This window comes from Silene latifolia, chromosome 6 (assembly GCF_048544455.1).
Source record: "Silene latifolia isolate original U9 population chromosome 6, ASM4854445v1, whole genome shotgun sequence".
NCBI lineage: Eukaryota > Viridiplantae > Streptophyta > Magnoliopsida > Caryophyllales > Caryophyllaceae > Silene > Silene latifolia.
Window position 1 is genome coordinate 28480816 of NC_133531.1, and position 27620 is coordinate 28508435.

Here is a 27620-nt window from a genome sequence, read left to right on the forward strand (position 1 = left end):
GATATGATATAATAAAAGCCCAATTATAGCCAAATTCATTTAGGCGGGAAAATTTTGGAGAACTCTTATTCTTTTAGTATAAGGGGGATGATTGAAAAAGTAAAAGAGAGGTTTTAGTGAGGTAGAGAATGTGGGAAATGATTGGAAATGATGAAAGTGAAAAATAATTGGATTAATTGACCCAGGTCGTGACTTTCTGCTTGGGAGGGTGAAATGGGTCAAGTTAATAAGGGGTGATTAAGAGTAAAAATTCTGATTGACCCGATTAAGTCGGCCTTTTTACTTGGGGATGGTCTAAAGGTAATGTTGAGTGTTGACAACTAAAATCCGTGGTGAAAGCTTAGCCTTTTTTTTTTTGAGGAAAAACCCCCAAAGGGGATTACTTAATTAACGATAAATCAAACAACGCAGCCGAGTTCGCCATAGGCGGTAAAACATTCAACCAATCTACTCTACCCTCGATCCTAGGAATCGCATGAGCTAAAGCATGAGCGACACTATTGTTCAAACGATTAGTGTAAGACCATGAAACTGAAAGAAAACTATTACAAATAATAAAAATGTCATCTAAAACTTGTGCCAGAATACTTCGTCCAGATCGCTTCTCCTTCAACGCCTCGATCACCTGAAGACAGTCACTTTCCACCACCACTTTCTGGGCTCCTCTCCTCGCAGCTTCCTGTAAGGCATCCAAAATAGCAACCGCTTCCGCAACCCATGGCTCCCAAGCAACATCTCTCGCAATCGAAACACCCCATAAAACCGAACCATCACTATCTCGACATACAATACCCGTTCCAACCCCTTCACCCTCCTTTACTCCCGCGTCAACATTTAATTTAACCTCCCCCTCAGGTGCCGGTCTCCACCCCTCCTTCTCTATCTCCATTCCCGTCTCTCCTTTCCTGCTCAACCCCGCCACATCCCCCCCTACTCCCTCTTGAATCACATCAACAACCCGTCGCACCACACGGTCAGGGTCAACATCCCGCCCCTCGAAGGCCGCCTTATTGCGATGCTCCCATAGCGCCCAGCATCCCACCATAAACTTACCACAATCCCGAGCATCCAACTCCCTCCACCTTTGTTCGATCCATTCCCTCACATTGCAATGCACCACCTCGTCCTCATCATCAAGCCCTAAACTCTCCCAAACCCATTTAGCCACCCCACAATCCCGGAACAAGTGAAGACACGACTCAGAATAAGAAGAGCAAAGAAAGCAAAGAGAAGACTCACCTCTAATTCGGGCCGCAATATTATCTGTCGTTGCTAGAGCTTCACTACACAGCTGCCAGAAAAAGAGCTTGATACGAGGCCAAACCGGGATTTTCCACAATCGATTCCATAGCCATTTCTCCTTCTCCCAAACCGACGGTCCTCCTCCCTCCTCTCGGAAATCCTCAAGCATAGCATAAGCCGATTTCACCGAATATTCCCCATCCTTCTCCAACCCCCAATACCACGAGTCAGTGCCCCCGTTCGGGCTCAAGCGAATGCTCAATACCCTTTCCCTCTCAAACGGCAGAAAAAACTCCTCCACCTTCGCCAAATCCCAGCTCCTCCTACCCGGCTCCAATAAATGAGAGACCGTCAAATGTTCATTACCCACGCTGCACGGAGAAATTACCTTACCCGTCTGGGTTCCACATATCCACGCCTGCCCCCAAATCTTGGTGTCATTCCCGTCCCCCACTCGTCGCCTCAACCCCTTCTCCAACCCGGCCCTCGCTTCAAGAATACCTCTCCACGTATAACTCGGGGTGTGACCTAGCCCTGCTTCCATAAAATCAGTCGACGGGTAATACTTAGCTTTCATAACACGGGCCCATAGACAGCTGTCATTCGTAACCAACCGCCATGCCTGCTTCCCAAGAAGAGCAAGATTGAAACTACCAAAATCACGAAACCCCATACCACCCTCACATTTCGGCCGACACAATTTCCTCCAAGCAACCCAAAAAATACCTCGTTTCCCTTCCCCATGCCCCCACCAAAAGCGAGACACCATCGAGCATAATTCATTACAGAAGTTAGCAGGAATTTTAAAAACACTCATCACATAGGTAGGGAGTGAATTGGCCACTGCCTTTATAAGAACCTCCCTACCAGCCCTCGACAATATTTTCCCACGCCAACCTTGTAATCTTTTGCTCAGCTTGTCTCGAAGAATGTCAGTAATGACTTTCTTAGATCGACCTATCACCGTTGGTAACCCCAAGTAACGCTCCTGCACTTCAACTTCCGTCACACCCAAACGTTCCACGAGAACGTCCCTCTGACCTCTCGGCACACCCTTGCTAAAAGAGACCGTGGTTTTGTCTAAGCTCACAAGCTGCCCCGAAGCCGCCTCATAACTCCGTAAAATATTATTAATCACATCAGCTTCCATCAAGTTTGCACGGGTAAAAAATATGCTATCGTCTGCAAACAAGAGATGAGAGACAGCTGGAGCTGAGGCCGTCACACGCACACCATGAAGAGCATCCCTTTCAACAGCTTTTTTTAATAAATTAGACAGAGCTTCAGCACAAAGAATGAATAAATATGGGGATAGAGGATCCCCCTGTCGTAACCCCCGCTCCGGCTGGAACTCCTCCGTGGGTACACCATTAATGAGAACCGAGAAGGTGACAGAAGTAACACAATCCATAACCCGACTGACCCATGCCCCATCAAAACCCATAACCCGCAGGACTCTCCGTAAAAATTCCCATTCCACCCTGTCGTAAGCCTTAGCCATATCCAGTTTCAGAGCCATGTATCCGTCCGTCTGTCTCGAATTTTTCATGTGATGGAACAGCTCAAAAGCAACTAGAATGTTATCCGTAATTAATCGGCCCGGGGTAAAAGCGCTCTGATTTTCCGACACAATCTCTCCAAGGAAAGGTTTCAGTCTATTTGCCAGGACCTTGGACACAATCTTATAAACCACATTACATAAGCTAATGGGTCGAAAGTCGCGAATTTTATCGGGCGCCTTTTTCTTCGGAATTAGAACGATATTAGTCTTATTAAATTCATTCGGGGCCAGCTCACCCCGCAAAATACCCAACACAGCTCGGACAACATCAGGACCAATAATATGCCAATAAGAATGATAAAATAGCGCATTCATACCATCTGGTCCGGGTGCTTTAAGAGGATGCATTTGGTTTAAAGCCTCAACTACCTCTTCCTCACGGTAATCAGCTCGCAACCCCAAATTCATCCGTTCATCAACACGGCCCTCCAACCCAGCTAGCAGACCATCGAAATCACGCGGCCTTGACGACGTAAACAGCTCACGGAAATAGTTCACAGCTACCGTGCTCACTTCCTCCCTACCCATACAGCTCACTCCATCATCATTTATTAACTTAGCAATATGATTTTTCCTCTTTCTCTCCGCAGCTCTAAGATGAAAGAACTTCGTATTTCGGTCCCCATCCCGAAGCCAAAGGGCTCTCGATCTCTGCCGCCAGTACTGTTCCTCCTGTCGTTGCAAATTCGCGAGCTCAGCTACAAGTTTTTTCCTCTTGCGAACATTTTCTTCAGTACGGCTTCCCTGATTAAGCCTAGCTAGCTGTTTCCGTTTTCTCTCCATATCACACCCAATCTTGCGAATGTCACTCTTCTTCCACTTCTGCAATTCCCGGGCACACTCTCTAATGGACTCCCCCAACACTCCTCCCCCACGCTCAACTCCCCGGATAACCGCCTCTTCACACCCCATTTCCCCAACCCACATTTGCTCGAATTTGAAGGCCCTTGTCGGTTCACACTCCCTCTCCCTGTAATTAAACACCAGTTTAATGGGGGCATGGTCCGACCATTCCCGTTCCAAGTGTATCAATCTGGCATAGGGGAAAAGATCGAACCATGAGCTTGTGCCCATGGCTCTATCAATCATACTTTGTCGATTCGCCTCCCCCGCTTGCCCATTATCCCAAGTAAACTGGTGCCCCTCCCACTGCACATCTCGAAGGCCACAATCGTCGACAGCTGCTTGGAAGTTATTCATCTGCCACTGTGCTCGACTCCCTCCCAACATCTCAGTAGAAAATAAAATTTCATTGTAGTCTCCAACGCAGAGCCAAGGAAGAGTTGATTGTTCCCCTAAAATGCGTAGCAGCTTCCAAGAAAGGTGTCTGTCAGACACAGCTGGCCACCCATAAAAGCCCGTAACTCGCCACTCCTTCTCCTCCTCTCGAATAACGTAATCCATGTGATGCACAGAGGCCGAGACAAAAGTACAATCAACCTCTTTTCTCCACAAAAACGCAAGACCCCCCGACCTCCCCACGCTATCCACTTCCATACCATAATACCCTTCCAGCTTTTCACGAACCCTCCGCATTTCACGACCACACAATTTCGTCTCGCATAAAAATAGTATGGCCGGGGCTTCCCTCCGCACCAAAGCACGGAGGGCATTTACCGTGTCGGGGTTGCCCAATCCCCGACAGTTAATGCTTAGAAGATTCATTGGGCCCAGCGGGGTTGAGCACCGTCAACCTCCGCCTCAGGTATTAAGACGCCCCCGTCTATAGTTGATCGAATCTTCTTCGCTGTGGCCTCAGCCTCATCATCATTCTCCCTATCTCTTTTTCCTAACTCGCATAAAACAGAATCATCTCCCTCCCCCTGTCCCATCCTCTCCTGCCGTCGCCACCCCCTCCCTCCAAGGAACCCTCGCTGCTCTCGTTGTTCTACATCACCATCCACCCGAGAGCCATGGCCCTCTCCACTTAGCGTCATCACCACATCAGAGACCTCCTCCCCTCCTCCTCCCCTTGTTTCAATGTTCGCCGTGGCCAATTCCCCCTCTATCACAGTACCCCATCCTCCAGTGACATCACCCCGAACCCCACTAGCAATTCCATCCCCTGAATCACACATCGTCGTCCTCTTCTCACATTTTTTCACACGCAAATTAAGGGCAATGGATTGTAACTTCTCAATCATCTTTGAAATGGTATCTTCATGGCATTCTGTTTCAGTTTTTTCTGCCTCAAATTGCGCATTGAGGTCCCTCCTTGCCTTTCCCGAGAGTTCATGAGCTGTTTTCGTAACTTTCCACGGTGATGCTCGCAACCATTCCCCAAACCGTAGCTCCCCATCATCATACGGACCATCCTCGCAATCCTTCTCCCCATGTCCAATCAACCCACACCCATAGCAGAAGATAGGAAGCCGTTCATATTTAACATCAAAATTTATGATCCGCCCTCCCCTTACTTTGATTGGCACTGAGGTCTTCAAAGGCTGTCTAATATCATACATAATACGAATTCGAATAGCCCTATCAAGCTCACTATTCTGCCCCAATTCAGCATCAATAAACGACCCCAGGCACGCCCCAATATTACGGGCATTAGCTACACTAGACCTTCCCTGAACAGGCAAGTCATACACTCTCGTCCATATAGGAATGTGAAATAGCGGGACGTCAGTAGGCTTACCCGTTTCGTTAGGCTCATTGAAACACCATGCGTACTTGTCGAAGTGCCAAGGTTGGCCTTCAAGAACCCTAGCTTTGTCACGTTCCGACCCAAATCGAAATACAAAGATTTTCTCCTTTGCGTCGATAACGTTTCCAACCGTAGGCTTCGTAGGGTTCCAAAGCCTAATCATCGTTTCAACAGCCGCCTTGACATTTATGGATCTCGATGTCCATATTTTCCCAACGAGCATAAGGTCGCTCTTTCCTTCATCCGCCACTCCCCCATCTTCCCATTCAACCGCCCTAATCGAAGTCTCCCCTTCCTCCACATACTTCCCTTTCCCATCCCGAGTTTGGCCTTGAATCGAACTCCTTCCCTGGACCTGCATAGAAAAACAAAGGCAAAACAGAAAATAAAGCAAGAAAACAATTCTCTCGATCGAAATCCAGAGAAAAGCCGCGAATTAGAGGAGGAACTCAGAGGGAAAAGACGGAACCCTAGGAGAGACTAGGACAAAATATATAAAGCTTAGCCTTTTAGAAGCGCAACACTGTAAACATAATAAGAAAATTGGGTCGTAAAATGTGGCTGGCCCATCTGAATGGACGTTACTCTTGAAGTTGTGTTGTTACTAAAATCCTCTGGACTGACATTGGGCTCGGACTCCTTACAGGATTTGTACTGGTTTATTAGCCTCTATCGAGTCAGTTTGTCCATGACTCTTACATGGACCATCTTGGTTGGTATCATGGACCCAATAAAAAAACTCAAGTTCATTCAATTTTCTGTCAAAGATGGAGTACAAAAATATAAATTCAGTCAATTTAATTTAAGTAATATTTGAAAATGCGGAATTGATTTTATTTTTATAATTTTAATGTAGAAATCTAAATGTTTGAATTCAATTCCAATTCTAATCCCAAATATTTATTTGAGAAATTCATAGAATTGGACTTGGTCTTGGGCTGGACGGATTGGGGTCGAGGTCATCAATTTTTGTTCTTATTTTGAAAAAAAAAAAACAAATAGTCACAATATATATTTGTAATAAGAAAAAAATATTATAAATAAAAATATACGATGAAATTTGCATCACACAAAGAAACGTTAATAGTAATGAAATTAAAATGACTACTATATGGTACGTATTTGAGAAACACAAATTTTAACTAGTTGGAATTGATAAGAAATTGAGTCCAATTCCAATTCCAAATTCTAGGGATTTTCAAACGCTTGAAATATCTCAATTACGAAATTCAATTTCAATTCTAGATTTCCAATCATAGCATTAGATAATCTTATCTATATAAATTCAGAAGACAATACTCATTGTACAGCGCGCCACGTCATAAATACATTTTTTTTTTTTTGGAAAATCCAGGTTATGGTGGGACCCATGAGTGTGCAACGTATTTAATTATTCAGATATCCGTTTTTTCGAACATGCGCTAAATTCCGTGTCGCAACAAATTATATAAAATAATCTTATGGAATACTTCTTCGAATTAATATTATGATAAAATTTTATACATTCCGTGTAAAGAAAATGCATAACATTTACGCAAAATTAGTTACAAATGCGAGTAAATGTGATTAAATTACATAATTTTTAAAACAAAATTACATAATTTTAAAAACAAAATTACACAATAAAATTACAGAAGGATTACAGTTAGATACGGGATCGAACATGCAACGGAAATGAATTACATGTATTTTTGTTAATGTTATTGTACCACAAATTCACAACATAATTTTTTAAAACTACAGGGTACAATTTTTTTTTTTTCAAAAAACAATAATGGCGGCATATGTACTTGGAATATAAAACTCGGCATCTTAACTATCAGCCGCACACATCGAAATTGGTAGGTGACAATAATAGGAAACCGAGTTAATATAGTCTTCAACAAGCATTTAAAGCTATTTTTAATTTTTACAAGAGTAGATTACGTTATGTACATCGTTGATTTACACCAATTAGATAGGTACAATAGAAATGCGTGCAAAAACAAATATACATAAAAAAAAACATTCATTCTGACCCAAATACATACCCGTGCAATTTTGCACGGGTTTAAAACTAGTTTAGCCTAAAAGAATAAGATTGTAGTTAACTAAACTTAATTAATATTAATTTAATTTAATTATCTTGATCTGACTTAACTAAATTTTAATTAACATAATTTAGTTAAACTAAATAAAGGGGAATAACTCAACCGAATTCAATAAATTTAAAACAATTTAAACTGAATTGATATTGAAATAAGTTAATAAAGACACGGCCAACCATGCAAAATAAATCTCTCCATTTCCTCAATTGTTTCAAAGATTATTTTGTTAATCGATCAAGAGGAGTTGTATATTATTAGACCATATTTATCAGTTGTTCCTTCAGCCCTATTTAGATCTAGTTCCTGCATTAAATAAAATACTATTATATACTTTTTAACCTATCTACAAGACCTATTTCCTAATTTGGTTGTTTTATTCGTTGTTTTTGCAGCATTACCTTAACCTACTTTAAAAGTAACTAGTTTTCTTGCCCGTGTGTTGCACGGATATTAAAATAATATGTGATAAATTTCATAATAAAATGGAATATAGACATATAGTACATTGTTCATGTCTAAGATTTTATGTATGCCGCATGACCAATAAATAATTCCCGTTAACATAATATTGAAATAAGAATAGAAGAGTGTTTGATTAATAAAATACTCCCTCCTATCCACTCTTTTCTTCCTTATTTCCTAAAACGGATTATTCAGGTTTTCTTCCCCTTTCCTTTTTGAGAAAGTTTTTATTAATATTATACTCTTACCTCTTTCCACTCATCAAACCCCACTATATACTTTATTAATATTTAATTCTAATTATCCCTACCTCTCTCCAATAACCAAACCCCACTCATCTCCTTTATTAATATTTAATCATTATTATTCATACCTCTCTCCAATTACCAAACCCCACTCATATTTTTACCAATATTATACTCCCCACCCTTAATCTCCGTGCCCACTTCAAAGGGGAAAAAAAGGGTGGATAGGAGGGAGTACTTTTTTTTAGGAAAATAAAACCAATATGAAGTTTTTATATATGATACTTGGACTGATAGTTTTAAAAGTTGTTCATTAATACCTGTTTGTTTTCAATTGGTCAAGGAAAACAATAATATCTACTTTGCATAATCAAGTTAATGATGCAACAAATCTCCTTCTTTCGAATAACAACCATAATTTAATCATTGCTGGATCAAATTGTAATTATGTAAAAACATTTAGAGGTAGTTAGAATGTTATATCTCCCGGTCAAAGTATATTTGAATGTGAACCAAATTCCGACGCAATACTACATGCCTAGGGCTGCTTATGACCCCCATCTCTATAGCAATAGTCTTGGCCCCCATCTTCTCATTTGAAACAAAATATTTCACACAGACCCCGATTTTTCTTCCCTATTCATACACATGATCTAAAACAATCTCATCCCTTGAAAGATCGATCATTGTCTCCGAAACTTATTTCATATTTATCCAATCAAGTGAAAAACTAAACTAAACCCCTACTTCTAGAACAATCCACCATCCAATAGAAACTAACTCTTACTCTCGATAATGTTGTTATTTTTTTAGGAAAATAAAACCAATATGAAGTTTATATATATGATACTTGGGACTGAGAGTTTTTAGATTTTGTTCATTAATACTTGTTTGTTTTTCAATTGGTCAAGGAAAACAATAATATCTACTTTGCATAATCAACTCAATAATGCAACAAATATCCTTATTTAGAATAACAACCATAATTTAGTCATTGTTGGGTCAAATGGTATTTACGTAAAAACATTTACATGTAGTTAAATGTTATATCTCCCGGTCAAACTATAGACGTACCTTTGAATGTGAACCAAATTCCAACGCAATACTACATGGCTGGGTGTCACGGTCCGCTACTTTTGCCGGACCGTGGCGCGCTGTAACGCCCCGAAAATCAAGCAGGCAGCTCAAAATAGCTCTTTTTATGAATAGTAAACAGCAGCGGAATTACAAGGGCGTCACCGCCGTATTCCCCCTTCGGAGAATACAAGGCTTATACAATAAAAATAAATAAACTATTAAAGCTTAAAACTATTTACAACTTATACTTATTGTCCTCTATAATGTCAATTCCTCACACTTGACCTTCCCTGATACCTGTACCTGAAAAAGAGTGCAAGTAACGGAATCAGCCAACCACAGGCTGAGTATGACTCCAGTTCCCTCCACCGGCCTTATGTCATATTCTTTATTCAATAGAATTCTCCTTATTACCATATATTATCCAATTAACTTACCAAAATACAACATTCCATGCCAGGAACCAACCCGGTATCCCAAAAACATTAAATGACTATCATACCAACAGGATATATATTCATATGACACTACTACCGGTATACCATTACTGAAGAGATATAGACATTACTTTTTTTCTCATGGGCCAACGCCCTGGAGCCAACGTCTATAGTACCAACGTTGCTCCCTTGTATGGAGCCAACGCTCCCTTTTTAAAATGGGTCAACGCCCTGGAGCTAATGCTCCCTTTTTACTATGGGCCAACGCCCTGGAGCCAACGTCTATAATACCAACGTTGCTCCCTTGTATGGAGCCAACGCTCCTACTGTGTACACAGTTTTTATTCCCTGTAATGTCATCTCAAACCAATAATCGTATCCCGAATGCTACAATTGGCCAATTATGCAATATGACAACAGTAACCTTATCACAGTAATATACTTATAAGACGATAACCTATATATCATGAGAGCAGTATAACAATCATAAGATGAAATTAACAATAAAACTAATATAACCAATTATTTCTAAACTCTTATTTCAAATGTAAATAAAGGTAAATAATTACTTATATCGACAAAGGGTCCCGAAATCATACCCTATTATACACATGAATATGTATAAAGATCTCTGGCTAGCTCAAAATACCCGACTGACTTATTGCTTGTTGAATCCTATTCTTTCTTTCCTTCTCTCGTTTGCCCCTAATTGAGTTTGATGAATACCTCTAATAACAATCACATAATACTATGTATTTTTTTAATTAGGTAGTAGATAGATATGAGGATTTGAAGAGTCACTTGTTAAGCTACGTGGAAGTAGTTTGTGTAAATATTTATTATTATTATTATTATTATTATTATTATTATTATTATTATTATTATTTCCTTTTTCTTTTTCTTTTTCATAATTATCTAATAAAGTAGTAAAACCGAATGTCGTAACGAGTCCGACTCATATACTCTTAGACAAATTACTAAAATGGAGCCGTCTTCATATATACAGAAAAATATACGAGTTTAGTCTATAAAGTCTCTAATGGTCCTATTAATATATATATCTTAAAATTAATTTTATTCGGGGTATTACACGCGCACCCTTGCCCGTCTCAAGGCAAGATGCAAGCGACAAGGATCTTCGTACTAGTGAGGGATCGCCCACTAGCACGATACTCGGGTCTCGGGTCGGTGTGTGTCGGAATCCTAGTCACGATTATCAAGTCCGGCACACGAAAGCAATAAAAGTAAGCAATACGATTATTGAAAACAAGCAACAAGCAACAACAAGCTTTTGGATGAGAAGCGGTTTTTCATTGACTAGCACCTCTCATAGAGGCAAATTTGATAGTTTGGTCCTGGCAGCAGGAAACATTGAATTTACAAGTTTAGTTCAGAATAGCGATATACCTATTCATGGAAACCTATTCTAAAACTACTAAGAAAATACATACTACAAATGTACAAAGAAATGAAATTACATAAGTATAAATAAATCTAAGGGTTCAAGTGTGCGGATCGTCACACTGGGTCTGCTTATGACACCCCCCTATAACAATAGTTTTTCCCCCATCTTTTCATTTGAAACAAAAACCTTCACGCAGACCCCTCTTTTTCTTCCCTATTCACACACATGATCTAAAACAATCTGATCTCATCCCTTGAAAGATCAATCCTTGTCTTCGAAACTTCTCTCAAATTTATCCAACCAAGTGAAAAACTAAACCCTTACTTCTAGAAAAATCCACAATCCAATGGAAACTAACCCTTACTCTAGAAAATATGTTTAGAATTAATATTTAATTTAATTTGGATTGATGGGGTTAAGATTAAATTTATCAGTATGATCTTTTGAGGTTTATTGTTATTATTCATGTTACCTATATGTTTTAATACAAGCGATATTTTGCGGATAAATAACCTTATTTATTATCACTATCCTCGTTGAACTCACCACCCTCCACAAATGCACCCTCCCTCCACCCCACTAATTTACGCGCAAAATAAAACATCAGTCACTCTGATTAGTTCTTACTACTTGAAACAACCTTCAATCCACTACCACTATCACTACCTTTCTGCCACGTTTTACATCTAAGAAGTCATAAATCATATTCACCTCCATTAAAATATGGATCATTGTCTCCCTTATCGAAGACAATTTATTTCTCCTTCAACAAAGAAAAGTTTAAGAAGCAATCTTCCCTCTTATCTCTCTCCTTTTCCCTTCCTAGTCGTTTTCTCGTCCTCTCCCCTACCTCAATTCCAGATACTCAAACAAATTGTTTAGGTACTATGTTTGTAAACTGAATAAGTTTGAATATTGTATATATACACGAACTTTGTTATTTATTTCATATTGCATAATTAAATCTTACTATCTCCATCTCATTTTTATTGTCTTTTTTTATTCAAATTTTATTATCTCATAATTATTATCCCCTTTCTAGATCTAGTAAGGAAAAACTTTAGTCAACCAACTCGTAGCAATGAACCTCATTCCCACTCGAAACAACCTTTAGCCGACTACTTAATCCCTTCGATTCACACATAAAACGGTCTAACATGCAAAACTTTCATCTCTCTCTTGAAAAGTCCATCTAACTAACAGAAACCTAATCGCTACTTTATGAACTTCATCATTTTTACATCCCGTAAAGCTTAAGTTGAACATAAAAAAAAAATGCAGAAACTTAGGTTTTGTTTGATAACGACAAATTGAACATTTTTTTTAGCATTTTGAGAGTTTTTGCACTATTTAAATAACAAATGTGCTGTTTTGAGTGTTGATCATCGATATATTGAAATAGTAGATTGTGGTGTAATTTACTGTTTTACATTATGATCTTTAATTAGTACGGAGTATATTATAAGACAATAAAAATTGATTTTTTTTTTATCTCTGAGGAAATTAAAGATGAAACTTTATCTATATCATATTTATAATTAATATTCTTCACTTAAAATATATAAATTTAAGCAAGTTCAAATAAGTTATCTAAAAGTTATAAATCACACATTGTACGAAGCTGTATAATCATTTTTTTTATTAATATGAAATAAATGTCATAAACTTCATGAGAATATTAAGACGGTAGAGAAGTATAGAAGAGTTGACAAGTACGTGACCGCCTTTTAGGTTTAAATTTTTCATTTATTTTTATATTTTCGCCTAAAGGTGGTTAAAGCATTGTATTATGCATGACGAATATGTCTCACCCTTCCCAATTTGTATCTCTCCCTAAATTATACTGATGATGTGCTCAATTTACAAAAAAAAAAAAAAAAAAAAATATAGCGTCAACAATAATTAGTTTGCTCCATATAATTGAATAGTACCGTTTTTTATGCATGTAAATTTGTCTGAAGAAAAGTTTGAGAGAAACGGTCTTCACTATATTAGGGAAAGACTACACTTACCCTTTTATGTGTTTTTCATGACTTTTTTTTAATGTATCTGATAATTTGAATCATAACCTTATACTATTTCTATAATAAGTGTATCTAATTTACCTCAAGCCTCATTCAAATCTATTTTATTACTCGTGGTACCATTTTTACTTTAAATTGTAAAACAATCGCACAATAAAGTTTTTTCAAAACATTTACTCATTTGTCATAATATGATATTTCGATTTGCAAATTAGCAGCAACTTTCTTTATCTTTTAATACTCCTTGAAAAATAGATATCGAACTTTTTACTTATCAATAATTTGTGAATATCTTATTTAAATTTTGATTAATATAGTTTTATATAATGATAAATGAATGTAAATAATATAATAAAAAATTATCGATAGAAGTTGAAGTGTATTGTGAGAGAAATAACTTTAAAATTAGTAGGAGAAATACATATGACATTTGAAAAATAAACTTCGTATTATGTATAACTAAATATGACATTAGCAATAACAAAAAAACGTAGGAGCATATTTCAGCGTTCATTTTACTCTTTACATGAGTAAATTCCATGTAGTACGTATTATGCATTCATACTTGTCACAACCTAGTTCGGCCTAGAGCCTTTTAGCCTCATAATACCTCATTTTTTTTATCGAAAGTTGTTATAAAATTGGATATTATAAATATATCAGTGTTTTTTTGGCCTTCTAATTCAATAAAAAGTGGACAAATGTTAATGAATAATTTTTAATATTAATAAATTGTAGATAATTAATTTATTTCTTGTTTCAAATAATAAAATTGTAAAATTAATTAATTCTCATTTCTAATAGGAAAACCATATTCCTAATTATAATAGAAATTTTTAAATAATTATTATCTCCTAATTCTAATAGTATAATTAGGAAACATAAGCCTTAATAAATTGTTAATTTATTTCCTATTTCTAATAGGAAAATTCTAAAATAATTAATTAATTCTCATTTCTAATAGGAAAATTATATTCCTAAGTATAATAGAAAAATTGTAAATAATTAACTATCTCCTAATTCTAATGATAATAGTATAATTAGAAAAAAAAGCCTCCTTTAGTTATATACTAGATTTAATGCCCGGGCGATGCCCGGGCCAACTTGTAATAATCTATGATTATGATGTATTAATACTCTAAGGCTCCGTTCTTTTGCACTTGCTAAACTGAACATATAGAAGATGAGCTGAATTTATAAGAGCTTACTTTCTCTAAATCGAACTTATAGGGGCTGAATTGAACTTATAACTTAACTTATAGAAAAATGGGTATAAATTGAGCTAACGTCTTTAAACTGAATTTATAGGAGTTGAACTAAACTTGTAGAAGCTTAAGTTTTCTGAACTGAGCTTATATGAGCTTAACTTTTCTCAACTTAACTGAATTTATTATGATGTAATAATACGCTTAATTAGGCCGTGTGACTGAACTTTTCTCAATTTTTACATCTTCATAATAATCTATAACGTTTTAACCAAGTGGTTAAAATGAAGCACGAAAACTTAAGAAAAACGGTATTCACAAAAACTTAAGAAAAATGGTATCTTACTATGCTATCGGGAGACTACCCTTATGTACCGCATTATGTGACTTTTTATACTTGTTTATCAATCCAACGATAAGTTCATTCATACTTTTTTTATCCTTATTTAAATTAGTTATGGGATGTCATATATTTAGGCCCTGTTCTTTTGGACTAAAACTTATCTGATCTGAACTGAACTGAACTTATAGGATCTGAACTGAACTTATTGGATCCGAATCGAATCGAACTTATAGGATCCGAATCGAATCGAACTTATAGGATCTCGAATCGAATCGAATCGAACTTATAGGATCTCGAATCGAATCGAACTTATAGGATCTCGAATCGAATCGAATCGAACTTATAGGATCTCGAAGTGAACTTAAATTAAGTGAGGTATAGGATCTGAATCGAACTTATAAGATCTGAATCGAATCGAACTTATAGGATCTCGAATCGAATCGAACTTATAGAATCTGAACTGAACTTATAGGATCTGAACTGAATTGAACTGAACTTATAGGATCTGAAAGGAACTTATATTAAGTGACTTTAAGTCCAAAAGAACAGGGCCTTAATCAACAGAGTTTGTGTTTTTGTTTTCAATTTATCCCACGAATTAGATAGATACATGATTTCCTTGAACATACAATAGTCCATGTCTTAGTGTTTTGATTATCTTTTATTTTCAGTAAAATAAATTTCTCGTATGAATCATGAATGCCTCCGTTCTAATATGTAGTTATATATTTGACTTTTTTTTTATAAAGGAAATTTCGAAATAAAGATAACTATTAATTGGAACGGAGAGAGTAACAAACAACATAAATTTAGCGATATGCTTTCATGATTAGGTTCGTACTCTTCTGGACCACTTTAGCACATCAAACGACAACTTGTTGTCCAATTTCCGTTGTAAATTAGCTAGCTATGTATCTTAATAAAATTCTACGCATGATGGTTTATTATTTATCCACAATTATAATTCCATCCTAAATACTTCTAACATAAATTGACGACATATTGTGAATTATCCTCAAACCTTTCTAATTAACAATAACATAGAGGCTGATGAAGGAAACTGCTAATAAAGATTTAACGCTTAAAATCATCTAAAAAGCTATGTCACGTGATTATGGAGTACTTATTAGCAATTATTCAGTAGTATAAAGCAATAATAGTCAAGAGCGTTTATACAAAGCATCTACCGTTAATAGTGATCAATGAAAATACTTGTTAGAAAACCTACTTTATAATAAATTTATGTACAAATGTTACACAATTATTTTTAATATAATAAGAACACAACAAAAATATAGAGAGTTTATAGTATAAACGCTACGCCCATGTTACATTCTCAGTCTAGTTTTATTCCTCAAATTTCGAAATTGAGTTGCTTTATTACTATATGTGACTGATCATGATATTATTCCTAAGAAACAGTATCAATAAACACGATTAGCATAATCAACATTACAAAGTGTAGTAATAATCAACATTACAAAGTGTAGTAGTAAAAAAGAGAATTAAGAGAACCAGCATTGATAACTACGTTGTCGAAACATCAGTGTTAAGAAAATGTATAAATTTTTATGTTGACAACTATTATGAAGCTTAAAGAACCCCATCCCGACACTCCATGTTGAAACTCCAAAAACTGAATAATAATAATAATGTATTGTATTAGAAGATCTAATTAATAATAAATATACCTTTTACGATGGCATATAAATTATTTCTAGTTCGTCGAGATGATAACAACTCTTCAACAAACTGCACATACAAAAAAAAGCTCATTATTTACCACACAATTATGTATGTATGCACAAAGTCATCGTCAAAAAACCAAACATTAAATTATCTAGTAAAACATAAAAGAAAAAAACTGACACGGTATACAATATATAATCAAAGTAATAATATCAGAAAAAACAATAATATTATTCATGCTCATTATTAACAACACAAACAAAAACCACAAAAACTGGTTAGGCGATTATGCATGAGAAATCCCTTTATATAAGAAATTATTATACTTATTAGCTTAGGTCTTTATAAGTCGACAAAACTCATCCCACAAGAATCCTACCAAATTTGGCAAAAGTGACCTAAGAGCAAGTACAATGGTAAGCGACAATCAACTAGCTTGGCAATTCCACCTCATCCTCTAAGCTACTAACATTCTAAGCTAGTAAACTATTCCAATGGTTTATTAGCTTTTATACTAGCTTGATGGGACCCACAAATAATAAGAATAAATAAAAAAATTAATAGAGCTAATTTCCTATTGGTTGTTTGATAAATGTGGGGTCATCTAAGCAAGTAGCTTAATGAAGCTACTAGCTTAAGCCAAGCTAATATATATATCCTTCTCCAATGGTGTAGCAACTAGCTTGCAATTTTATGAAATTGCAAGCAAGTCCCTAAGCTACACCATTGGACTTGCTCTAATACTATCAAAGTTTTTGTTTCATGCTGAGTTATAGATATAATCAAATTCATGTTGAGTTTTCTATATTTTGATGCATTATGATATTATGATATATACGTATATAATGTTGAACTCTATTGATCATTATTTGTAGATAAGATTTGATACATGTAATTTTTTAAATTATCATTTTAAGTAGATTTTAAAAAGCTTTATTTATTAATATAGATAGATATAGATGTTGGTAGTGGACTTTTATCTTTCCTTCAATACGTAAATAATATTTTATTATATCTAATTATAAAACTTTTTTATATTATTATTGGTCGAAAGTCTTTCGCGAATGTTGGAGTCTCTGTAATCGCTCGAAAAAAGCTTCCTTTATTTATATAGATAGATATTGATTGATTGATTGATTGATAAAGATAATAATAATAATAATAATAATAATAATAATAATAATAATAATAATAATAATAATAATAAAATATCAAATATGGTCTTCATTTGTAGAACGTAAAAATTTATGAATATTGATATGATTTTTTTTTTCAAGTTTGTAAATTATAGTTAAATATGATTCTTTACATTAAAGTTGATAGGGGTTCAAAAGTGTTCCAACCGTTCTAATTTGGAATGTTTGTCATTGTTTCTCAAATCAGGTCTGGCATTTTTATTTCTTTTATCTTTATTTTATTTCTTTTAATTTTGTCTTTATTCAGGACCTATCCATAAACATGGTATTATCATCTTAATCCCTCGCCTTTGGGTATACAAGCTTAAACAGGTGTTTGATTAAGTGTTTTAGAATGAATTGGAATGGATTTTTCTATTTGAGTGTTTTATAAGCTTATTTTGAAATAGAGGTAGATTAATACAAGATGAATTTATGAAATAGTGGTCTAAAGTTTGAAATTCATATTTTCGTACATTCTATATATCACATTCGAATTCTATTTCATCCTATATATCACATTCGAATTCTATTTCATCCCATGTTTAAAACCAATGTCCACTTATTTTCTCAATATAGTACTTGGCCATGGCGGAGTTAGGGGAGGGTTAGCAGGGCGCTCGCTTCCGTTAGAAGATAGAATTTTTGAATTTTTTCTAGTTTATCTGATACCTTTAACCACTCGCCAGTCGACCCCTGTAATTTTTTTGGCTCTCGTCAATTTTAAACCCTGACTCCGACACTCGTTATATTTGTTATGGTTACTTTTTGCAACAAGGATCCTCTCTATTTTTTTTCTCTCCATTTACTCTCACAAACTCATTTAATAATATTATCTCCTCTATACTCTATTAACCCTTTATTTTTAATGCATAAATCGTAAACCGTTCGATGTTGACCAAATACAATCTAGACCGTTAATAGAATGATAGATATTTTCTTCTCTCCATTTACTCTCACAAACTCATTTAATAATATTATCTTCTCTATACTCTATTAACCCTTTATTTTTATGCTTGAATCGTAAACCGTTTAATGTTGACTAGATACAATCTAAACCGTTGATAAATAATAACCTCTCTATTTCTTTTTAGAAAATGGAGAGGATTTTGACTCTACTTTTTGTAATAAATTTTCGAAGTAACCAATGTACTAGGGTTCACATATCTTTATACTAGAGATCCAAAAATGTGTGTCACGTTTCACTACTAATGTGAAGTAGAACAAATTAACAAAAAGTATAGTTTAATGATTTTGTCTAATTAGCACCACTAAGAATCACTTTTGTACAATATTGCATCGCTAATAGTCCTAATATACTATTATTAAAATCGCACTATTATCAGTATTAATGCATTACATGATCAAACTCAACTTTACAGACAATACTTCACATATTAAAGCAAGCATGGTGTCTGTTAATGGCAAAACTTTAAACGTAAACTTTTGAATCCCACCATATAGATTTGAATCATCATCATCATGGTTCAACCTCAAAAATGGTCAAAACATGCAAATCAACCGCACGATCAGTACTTAGTGTTACACGAGGGAGATAGGATTGTGTGATGAATCTAATCTTTACTATAAGTTCGATGATGATGAGCAATGATGCCTACTTCCACTGTGTCACTGTTCTATACTAAGCAATGGAATTGCTTTTCGTGCAATTATTATATTTTTGCTCCTATTCATGTTTATTTTGAAGTCGCTCACTCGCTAAGCGACTTTATGACAAATCGCTCAGCAATTGAAGGACTTCTTTCAGAAGTAGTTTCAAATATTTCGATTCTATGTGGATTCATTTTCGCTAATATTCTCTCTATCTCAATGAGATGTTTACGTATACTTTAAACACAAAGATCAAGGTACGAAAAAAAAAGGAATTACTTTAAATATTATTAAAGATAAAGTAGAGATTAAAACATACCGAGAAAAAGAAAGTGTAAATTATTGATTGAAACACCTAAAAAAAGTGTAAATTATCAATCGGACTAAGAGGTAAGTTTCAACTTAGTCCTATTTTGTTAAATTCTTTCATTTTAAACTCCTGAGCACTTAAATCAACCGGCAATTATAGGTTGTTTTCGCTTAACCAGAGGTCACGTGTTCGAGCCCTAGGAATACATTAGTGCTAAAACTCATAAGGGAGAGTTTTACCGCTATAATGGTCCTACCTGGCTCAAATCCGGACTAAATGAAAGTAAATATTCTTTCGGATAATTTTTACTCACTTCACTTCTTAAAAACCAGCTTCGAATCAAAATGTAAAGAATTCGATAAGATGATGAGGAAATAGTGAGATGGACAGCTTACAAATTCCAAATCTTCCCTATAGGAAGTGGAAGAATATCAAATAATCACAGAGAATGTTGCAAACTTTATAGAAAGCAAAAGGCTAAGAAAAGCTAAAAGGAAAGGATATCCGCAATCATAGTGTAATGCAGATTGAGGAACATAGATAGTTGAATAACATCATCATTGGGTCAAACCTATGATCCAATCCCATTTTTGCATTATCATATCATGCAACATTAGACTATATTTTTGTACTTCAACTAGTCACTAGTAACTCCATAATTGTACTCTACATTTGTTTTGGAAAAAAAAGGTCCATAATTGGAATCGAAATTATGAGTCATTATTTCCGATTAATTAAGGAACTTATAAAGCCACTGGCTAAAGTTATAACGCCACAAACATCCTACTAAGGAATTGCAAGTGGTAATTAATTACTGCACTCATACAAATCGTGACATTAAAGATTCTTACTCTGGCATTATGAGCGCCCATAATTTAGAATACGATTCTAACAAGGCTCATCTGTTATGTCATATGAGAATTGTAGAGTCACTTCTACACATAAAAATAACGCAAACTTAAGGATAAGGCTAGGCGGACGGAATAAACTAATACACCAGAAATACTACATTAACATATGAATTAGATTTATGTACTTGATTTAGTACTAGATAACATTTTTTCTTTTTCAAAAGTACCGAAAATTAATTCAATAAAAGGGAAAGAGTTTAGAGAATTAGACATTTTCGACTACACTTAACATTACATGATACTATGGTACTACTATATGGGCAAGACTATGCCATAACCATGGAATATTAATCATTGGATATCCCTTTCAAAATCCATTACTAGTTACTACCTTTTCTTTTCCCTCCAAAAACTCTACATCCCAATAAGAGCCAAAAACTTTGCACCAAATTTGACAAAATTCCCAACATTTTTGCCAAAACAAAGGCAAAATTGGACCCCATTTTTGTGACATGTCCCTCCTAATTAAGTCTAATCACCACCCTCTAATTTCTTCCCACTAAAACACCAACTTTGTTCCCCACAAAATTAAAGATCTCCCCAACTTTCCTTTTGTTCTTTAAACACGACCCAATTAAACATCGCCCCATCCGACAAAGAGTGGATGGTTATCCATAGGTATCGCGGACTGAGCCCAAGGGCTCACCACACTACCTACCCCCATAAATCTCGAGGCCTCATTCGCACCAGGACTACCTTCCCTAGAACTATTCAAGCTAGTCACCAAAGACGAGGTGTTTGAGAAATGTGATTTAGCCGAGTCATGGGCCTCATGGCCAACGATGTCTTGTAATGCGAGTGCAAAGGAAGGATTAGCATAATGCCCATTGTTAATGCATGAATTAGATTGTTGCTCTCCTTGAGAATCATGGTATGGCATCATTTTCCAATGAGAAGAATCCCCTGCAATTTGGGCCGGTGGAGTCTCGTAATTAGGCTTGATTAGTTCAACCTTGGCCCGTTTCGCTTGATCCCCGGCTAATAAAGCATTGCTAGACATAATTTTTTCAACGTCGTAACGACTTATGTCAAAGTTAGTCACTGCACTTAGTCCTCTGAACTTGATTGCAGCAACATCATATGCTTCTGCTGCCTCCTCTTGAGTGCCTAATAATATGAAATTAGATTATCAAAAAATGGTCACATTTTATCAGTCTTAATTTCAGACGGAAAATACTTGCTGATTGTAGAATTGATTAAAGCTTGGCTATTGATAACAGCCTTACAAAAGGTTAGGCTATGATAGTCTACATAACAAGAAGTTAAGAACACATGTTTCAGCTTTTAGAAAAGCAATACAAGTAGTGGTAGCAGCTAAAACTGAAGCATGGGTGAACAGAAAAGTTGAAATAAAATGCAATCAAGACAATTTCTAAAGCTTCATTTAATGCATTGTTTTTGTAGGGAAGAGTTTGACTAAATCGGCTTTTTTTTTAACTTGCTCTCGCTTTTTTTTTCATTTTAAGGGAACATTAGTGTAAACCCATCTTAACTAAAGTCTATGCAATGGATTTGATCGACTAAATCGGCTTTTTTTAACTGGCTCTCGCTTTTTTTTTTCATTTTTTTTTTTCATTTTAAGGGAACATTAGTGTAAATCCGTCTTAACTAAAGTCTATCCAATGGACTTGATCAAACTTTTCAAAACCAAATTAGTCTCGTGTAAGATTTTTGTATTGAAACGTTTTTAGAGTACACCGATATAATTCTAGTACTTAAATTCGGAGACATTAATTTCAACTAAGTAGAAATTAAACAAAAAAGGACATGTATTGAAAGGGGAAAATGTAGGGTATGGTAGACTCACTAAAAGTCCCAAGATACAAGTCCTTATTCCCAGCAACCCTGCCTATTCTTGCTTGCCATCTACCATGTTGATGATGCCTGCAATGGAAGAAAAATCAGCCAAATATTTATGTTTACATATGAACTACATTTAAAGCAAAACCAGTTTCAAGATTATTAATATGTGATGTGATGTTTCTCAATTATTAACTTCTCTATAATTTAGGATATGGTTTGCAAAGACTCTCGATATAAGTGGAAATCTACATAGTATAAAAGCCAAGTTTTTTCTTGGCTTTTGATTGGTTGGTGATTTTTACGTGAGTCCCGTAGTATCTCTTATCCTATTTAATTACTTTCTCTCCTCAAGCCAATTCCTCTTCCCGCCATGTCTCTTATCCTATTTTAATTTCTTACGTTAAAATATAAGTTAAAATGTCACAATTTACATAAATGTTGCAATTTACAATTTTACATACATTTAACGGGTCTAACATGTCAAATACCTTTAATATAATTCTAACAATATAATCTGATATTCAAATCTCCAAATATGGACTTTATATTGTCACGGTATTGAACGCTTAATCACGCTCAATTATATGTTCATGTATCTAATGATAGCGTCTGCTATTACGACCCGTGCATTTTTTGCACGGGAATAAAACTAGTTTCCGTAAAATTCTACTGTAATAATTTACTCGTTCAACCAAATAAAATTTCGTCAATTTATATTCTTCTATCGAAAATTTTATCAAATACAGAGTACATGTTACCTTGTCACTCCTCGGTATATTGAAGCACCTCTAGAAAATCCACTACTTTTCCTGCGGTTTTACAAAGTTGCTGTATAAGAAACTATTTTCGAATGATTCACATAATAATAAGAAAACTTCATTATAAAAGAAAGTTGTGATTCCATAATCTTGACTACCTTCTCAAATGAGCAACATATTCTTGGCGCGTCATATTCTTCATTTCCTCAATTTCGTCTTTGTAATTTTCTATCTGATAAATTCAAATTTAAAACACAAACATTTCTCATTAGGGTAACTTAATGATAATTCTATCGATAAATGAGTCCATTTCACAATTAGAACTTGTACAATGGTTGAGAACTTGTCACGCCGTTTTAAGTTGTAACCCTTTCAATTTAAAAAGCGCTTTGAAAATAACTATTCCGACAAAATCATTTAAATTTTGTAACATACAGGGCAATTAGTGTGAGTTTGAAGTCCCCAGTACTTCAAGGCAGCAAGATCATAAGCTCTAGCTGCTTTTTCTTCCATATCATAACCACCTGAAATTTAACCAACAACCAAAGTCAAAATCTTCAGAAAGTGCACAAAAAAAAAAAGAATAAAAATATAAATAATAAACAAATAATTGAAAATACAGTTAGTACAGTACTATATTGAAAATTGCTTACCAAGATAGACTGAAAATTGCAGCATTTGATTAGAATGGCATCACAGCAAGGCCATGGACATGACAAAACAAAATATTGAAAATCAGGTCATCAGATTGGGCCCAAAAATATCAGAATAAATAAATAAATTACTACACTATTATTATTATTACTATAATAATAATAATAATTTTATTATAAATAATAAATCACAAATTCTCATTTGTGACAGACATATCCGTCGCAAGTTTGCGACGGGTCAAGTACTATCCATGTGGGGTAGATAAAACAAAAGCATAGTGCCTAGGGAGTAACAATTTGTTTTGTCTTATCTAACCCGTCGCAAGCTTGTGACGGATATGCCCGTCACAAGAGAAACTTGCCGTAAATAAATAATACAACTAGCATTCAAACAAAAATAATGGAAAACATAGATTCTTGATTTACAATTTGTGTTTGTTTGATTACCTTGTCTTCCTTTTCTTGTTTGCCCTTCTTTTTTGCAAGAATTGTCCCATAGATGTGCCTCATATCTTCCTGTCCACCTATGCCTGATATTTCAAAATATATCGCAACATTAAATTAGCAACATTAACATGAAGTGGCGGAGCCAGGTTTTAAAGTCAGCGGGGACGAAATATTTCAGTAAAATAAGCTAGGTAACCTCGGAAAAAATTGGAAAATTTTAACTATAAACTTTGAAATTTTCATACCTAGACACGTAGGTAAAGACCGTCTCATACAAAAGTAGCTGAAGCCGGAAACTTACTTGGTAACACCTCTATACTGAGAAGTTCTTTGGCCAAAGGTCTCAATGGATTTCCTGTGAACAGTTTGCTTATGACACACTTTCCCAAATGCTCTCTTTTTAGTAATTTCAACAGCATTACTGTAAATTACAGCAGAATCTGATGCAGCATTAGCTGTAACACAGCTTGACTGAGAACCAGGACTCATTGACAAAGACAAAGACTGCAGTTCACCACAGCTCACAGGTTGCACAGCAGCAACTGAAACATTTGAACTATTATTACCACCATTAGCATTAACATTAACATTATGGATTAATAACCCGTTATGATTAATGTTATCGACGTTGTTAATCCAGTTCTTAAACAGCCCTTCTTCGGAATACCCGTGGCATGATATTCCGGAGAAGTATGAATCAAATTGTTGCTGCTGCTGCTGTTGTTGTTGATGATGCGTTTCCGAGTCTTGTGTTTGCTGATAGTAGATACTGTCTAAGCTAAGTGCCATTGTTTCCCTTTCTTGTCCACCTCCAAAAAAGTTCTCTAGCTTTGGTACTGAAGGAACTACATCAATTAATCAAGTCATTAACTAATTATTATTAATTCAATGAGCATGTACTGAGTGCATAATAATTAAGTCTAGTCTGCAACATGAGAATTTGTGATTAAAAGCGTCTCATTATTTACGGGGATATCCGTCTATAGCTATAGACGGTCCAAATGTCACCACCTTGCCGCCAAATGTCACCAGTACCATTTCCATGTGATAAACTACCTGTTGTAGCTTAGGAAATGGCACTCGGTGATATTTGGCGTTAAGGTGATGACATTTGGCCCGTTTTACTTAAAGTGGGTGGATATTTGGTTCGTCTATAGAGATAGACGGATATGCGCCATCTATAATGAGAATTTGTATTTGTGATTACTTTATGTCCTAAATAGCCAGGATTAAACAAGATATCCTTCCGATTTAAATCATTTGTTTATACGAGTATTTGGTTAAAATACTCACTCACGATAAATATAAAATGTAATCCAAGACGGAAAGAGTGTAAAACTATTGGAAATACACATTGGAAGATTAGGATTCTCTAATACGGAGTATTACAATAAAATCTACTTTTGTGCACAAAAAAAGTCTAGATATACAAATGTTTTTTTTTATAACTGAATGGCTCATAGTCATAGTGCATTCGTAAGTTGTACTCGTAACTGAATGCACGTAGTCTTACCTCTACTTGTAACATGATAAAATTAGTAGGAAGTGGACTAGATAAACATATGCAAGACATGGTGTAACTAGAAGAAGTGATAAAACTCTACTAGCGATTTCATCTATAGTTCTATGTAACGACATAACATGTACGCAATCTTACCCTATCGAGTCAAATTTTGTAGGGAATAGAATAAATAAATAAATAAATGCATTTACACACATGAAAAAGAGTGTAGCTAGAGTGCAAGTACAACGGCCAACAAATAATACTACTAGTAAAACAATAAAAAAACAGAAAATGTAAGAAAATATATACATACCTTGAGTTTGTTGGGATCTTGTGAGAGCTTCCATAATACAAAGAGAACCATCTGATTTGAGTGGCATGACAGTCAAAGGAGTATTCATAAACCCACCATTATTATTATTATTATCATTATATTTAATATTATTATTAATATTGGTAATATTATTGTTATTATTTTCTTCAACACCAACATTATCAAAGCAAAGTGGTGCACTATTAAGATGATGTTGGTGTTGTTCTTGAGCAGAAAGATACATATTATCAGTCTCATGATTATGATAATGATTAAAATGAAGATCAGTATTAATAGTACAACTTGGAGATGATGAAGTAATATTATTATTATTATTATTGTTACTATTATTCTCCATTTTCATATTTGGTGACAAAGAAAACCCTAACCAATTTTGAAAATCTTCATTATTTTCATGGTTTTCACTCAAACTTTTCATTTTTTTTTACTTAAAAATCTCACTTTTACCAATAAAAAAAAACTAAAAAAATGAAGAAAACTCTTAACTAATTGAAAAAAATGCAACTACCCATTTCTTAAAATTCTTTTTCAAATAAAACCCACTTTTTTTTTGTTTGGTAGTAAGAGAACAAAGTAGAACTCTCTATAAACTAGTAAACAAAGAGAATGAATGAAAGAGCAAAAAAAATGGTAGAAATAAACATGGGGATCTGTGTGTGATAGTGAGAAAGACAAGTCCTATAAGCTTTGGTTATCTTTATTAGACTTTGTCACCCCACTCTTGTTTGAAAAATGAAAAAAAGCCTTAGATTTTCTATTGGATTTGCTGAGGCACTCTTTGAAGAAATGAGATTACTAAACAAGGATAAAAATCCAGGGTAAGTCTGTGACATTCAATGGTAGTATATAGTGTGAGGCAAAAAGGCAACTCTGTCCCCTTTTACTAATTACTCACTTATTCACACCAAATAGTCCAATACCCAACTATATTGTCACTTTCATTGCACTAAAGTCGTATTAAGACGGAGTATTCGTCTTGAATTTTTTTTTTTTTTTTTTTTTGACAACAATGAACCATTATATTAAAGGACAAAGCAAAATACAGAGTTAGCCTGTTGCCAGACTTACAGACCAGTAAGGATAAATTACAAACAAAGCACGGATTTCTCGAATGGAATTCCGCACAGTAATTGGGACTGGCAAAGTAGTTGCCAGAACGGCAGATAGTTTACGACAAGTAACCTGAAAAGAAACAGAAACCAGGCCCACTGAATGGGCGTATTGCATAGCTTGTAACAGAGCTCTAGTCGATGCATCCAAAAATGAATTTGCACGTAAAAAGCGTGAGGCATTGAAATGCAAATCAGAACAGCGGATGCAGCAGGTAAAGCAACGCGTGCGTGGGGCAGTGCTTAGTGAAACAGATATCAAAAACACTGTTCGTGGATGGATTGATTGACCCAGAACAGCCTCAGGCGCAGCTATACCATAAAGCGATTTTAAAAGTGGAAGACGCACCTCTGGAAATCGACTATGTGAGTGTATCAGATCCTGAATAATGCCACATGTAACCACAGGGTCAACCATATGGTTTCGAAAAAGCACTGAGTTGCGAGTAGTCCAGATGGCCTGGAGAACACAGCAGAAATAAAGCAGCAGCCATTTTCGATCCGATGCCAAAGCTTGGCGATATAGATAGGACACAAAATCTGCAATCCAAGAGACGAAAGGAGTAGATGGGTTAGCA

At 35.2% G+C, this 27620-nt stretch overlaps 2 protein-coding genes across 2 annotated transcripts; both read right to left on the bottom strand.

Annotated features, from left to right (window-relative positions):
• Positions 1-379: 379 nt before the first annotated feature.
• On the bottom strand, positions 380-4339 carry LOC141587922 (uncharacterized). Its single transcript, XM_074409386.1, has one exon. The coding sequence runs from the start codon at positions 4337-4339 to the stop codon at positions 380-382; it is 3960 nt and encodes a 1319-aa protein (XP_074265487.1).
• A 16187-nt stretch (positions 4340-20526) lies between these two features.
• On the bottom strand, positions 20527-26778 carry LOC141586614 (AP2-like ethylene-responsive transcription factor ANT). The gene is made up of 9 exons (XM_074407905.1): positions 25913-26778; positions 24397-24940; positions 24096-24178; positions 23649-23657; positions 23431-23519; positions 23154-23227; positions 22996-23046; positions 22242-22318; positions 20527-21541 (listed from the first exon to the last, which is right to left on the bottom strand). The coding sequence occupies exons 1-9, from the start codon at positions 26349-26351 to the stop codon at positions 21009-21011; spliced, it is 1899 nt and encodes a 632-aa protein (XP_074264006.1). The 5' UTR covers positions 26352-26778; the 3' UTR covers positions 20527-21008.
• Between the last annotated feature and the right edge of the window lie 842 nt (positions 26779-27620).

Excerpts from the sequence above, each read along its gene's own strand:
- LOC141587922 (XM_074409386.1), bottom strand. The coding sequence starts at position 4,339 with ATGCGGAGGGTTCGTGAAAAGCTGGAAGGGTATTATGGTATGGAAGTG.
- LOC141586614 (XM_074407905.1), bottom strand. The coding sequence starts at position 26,351 with ATGAAAAGTTTGAGTGAAAACCATGAAAATAATGAAGATTTTCAAAAT. Across the intron at positions 24,179-24,396 it reads CAGTATAGAGGTGTTACCAA|GCATAGGTGGACAGGAAGAT; the intron begins GTAAGTTTCCGG and ends TTGAAATATCAG. Across the intron at positions 21,542-22,241 it reads CTTGTATCTTGGGACTTTTA|GCACTCAAGAGGAGGCAGCA; the intron begins GTGAGTCTACCA and ends TCATATTATTAG.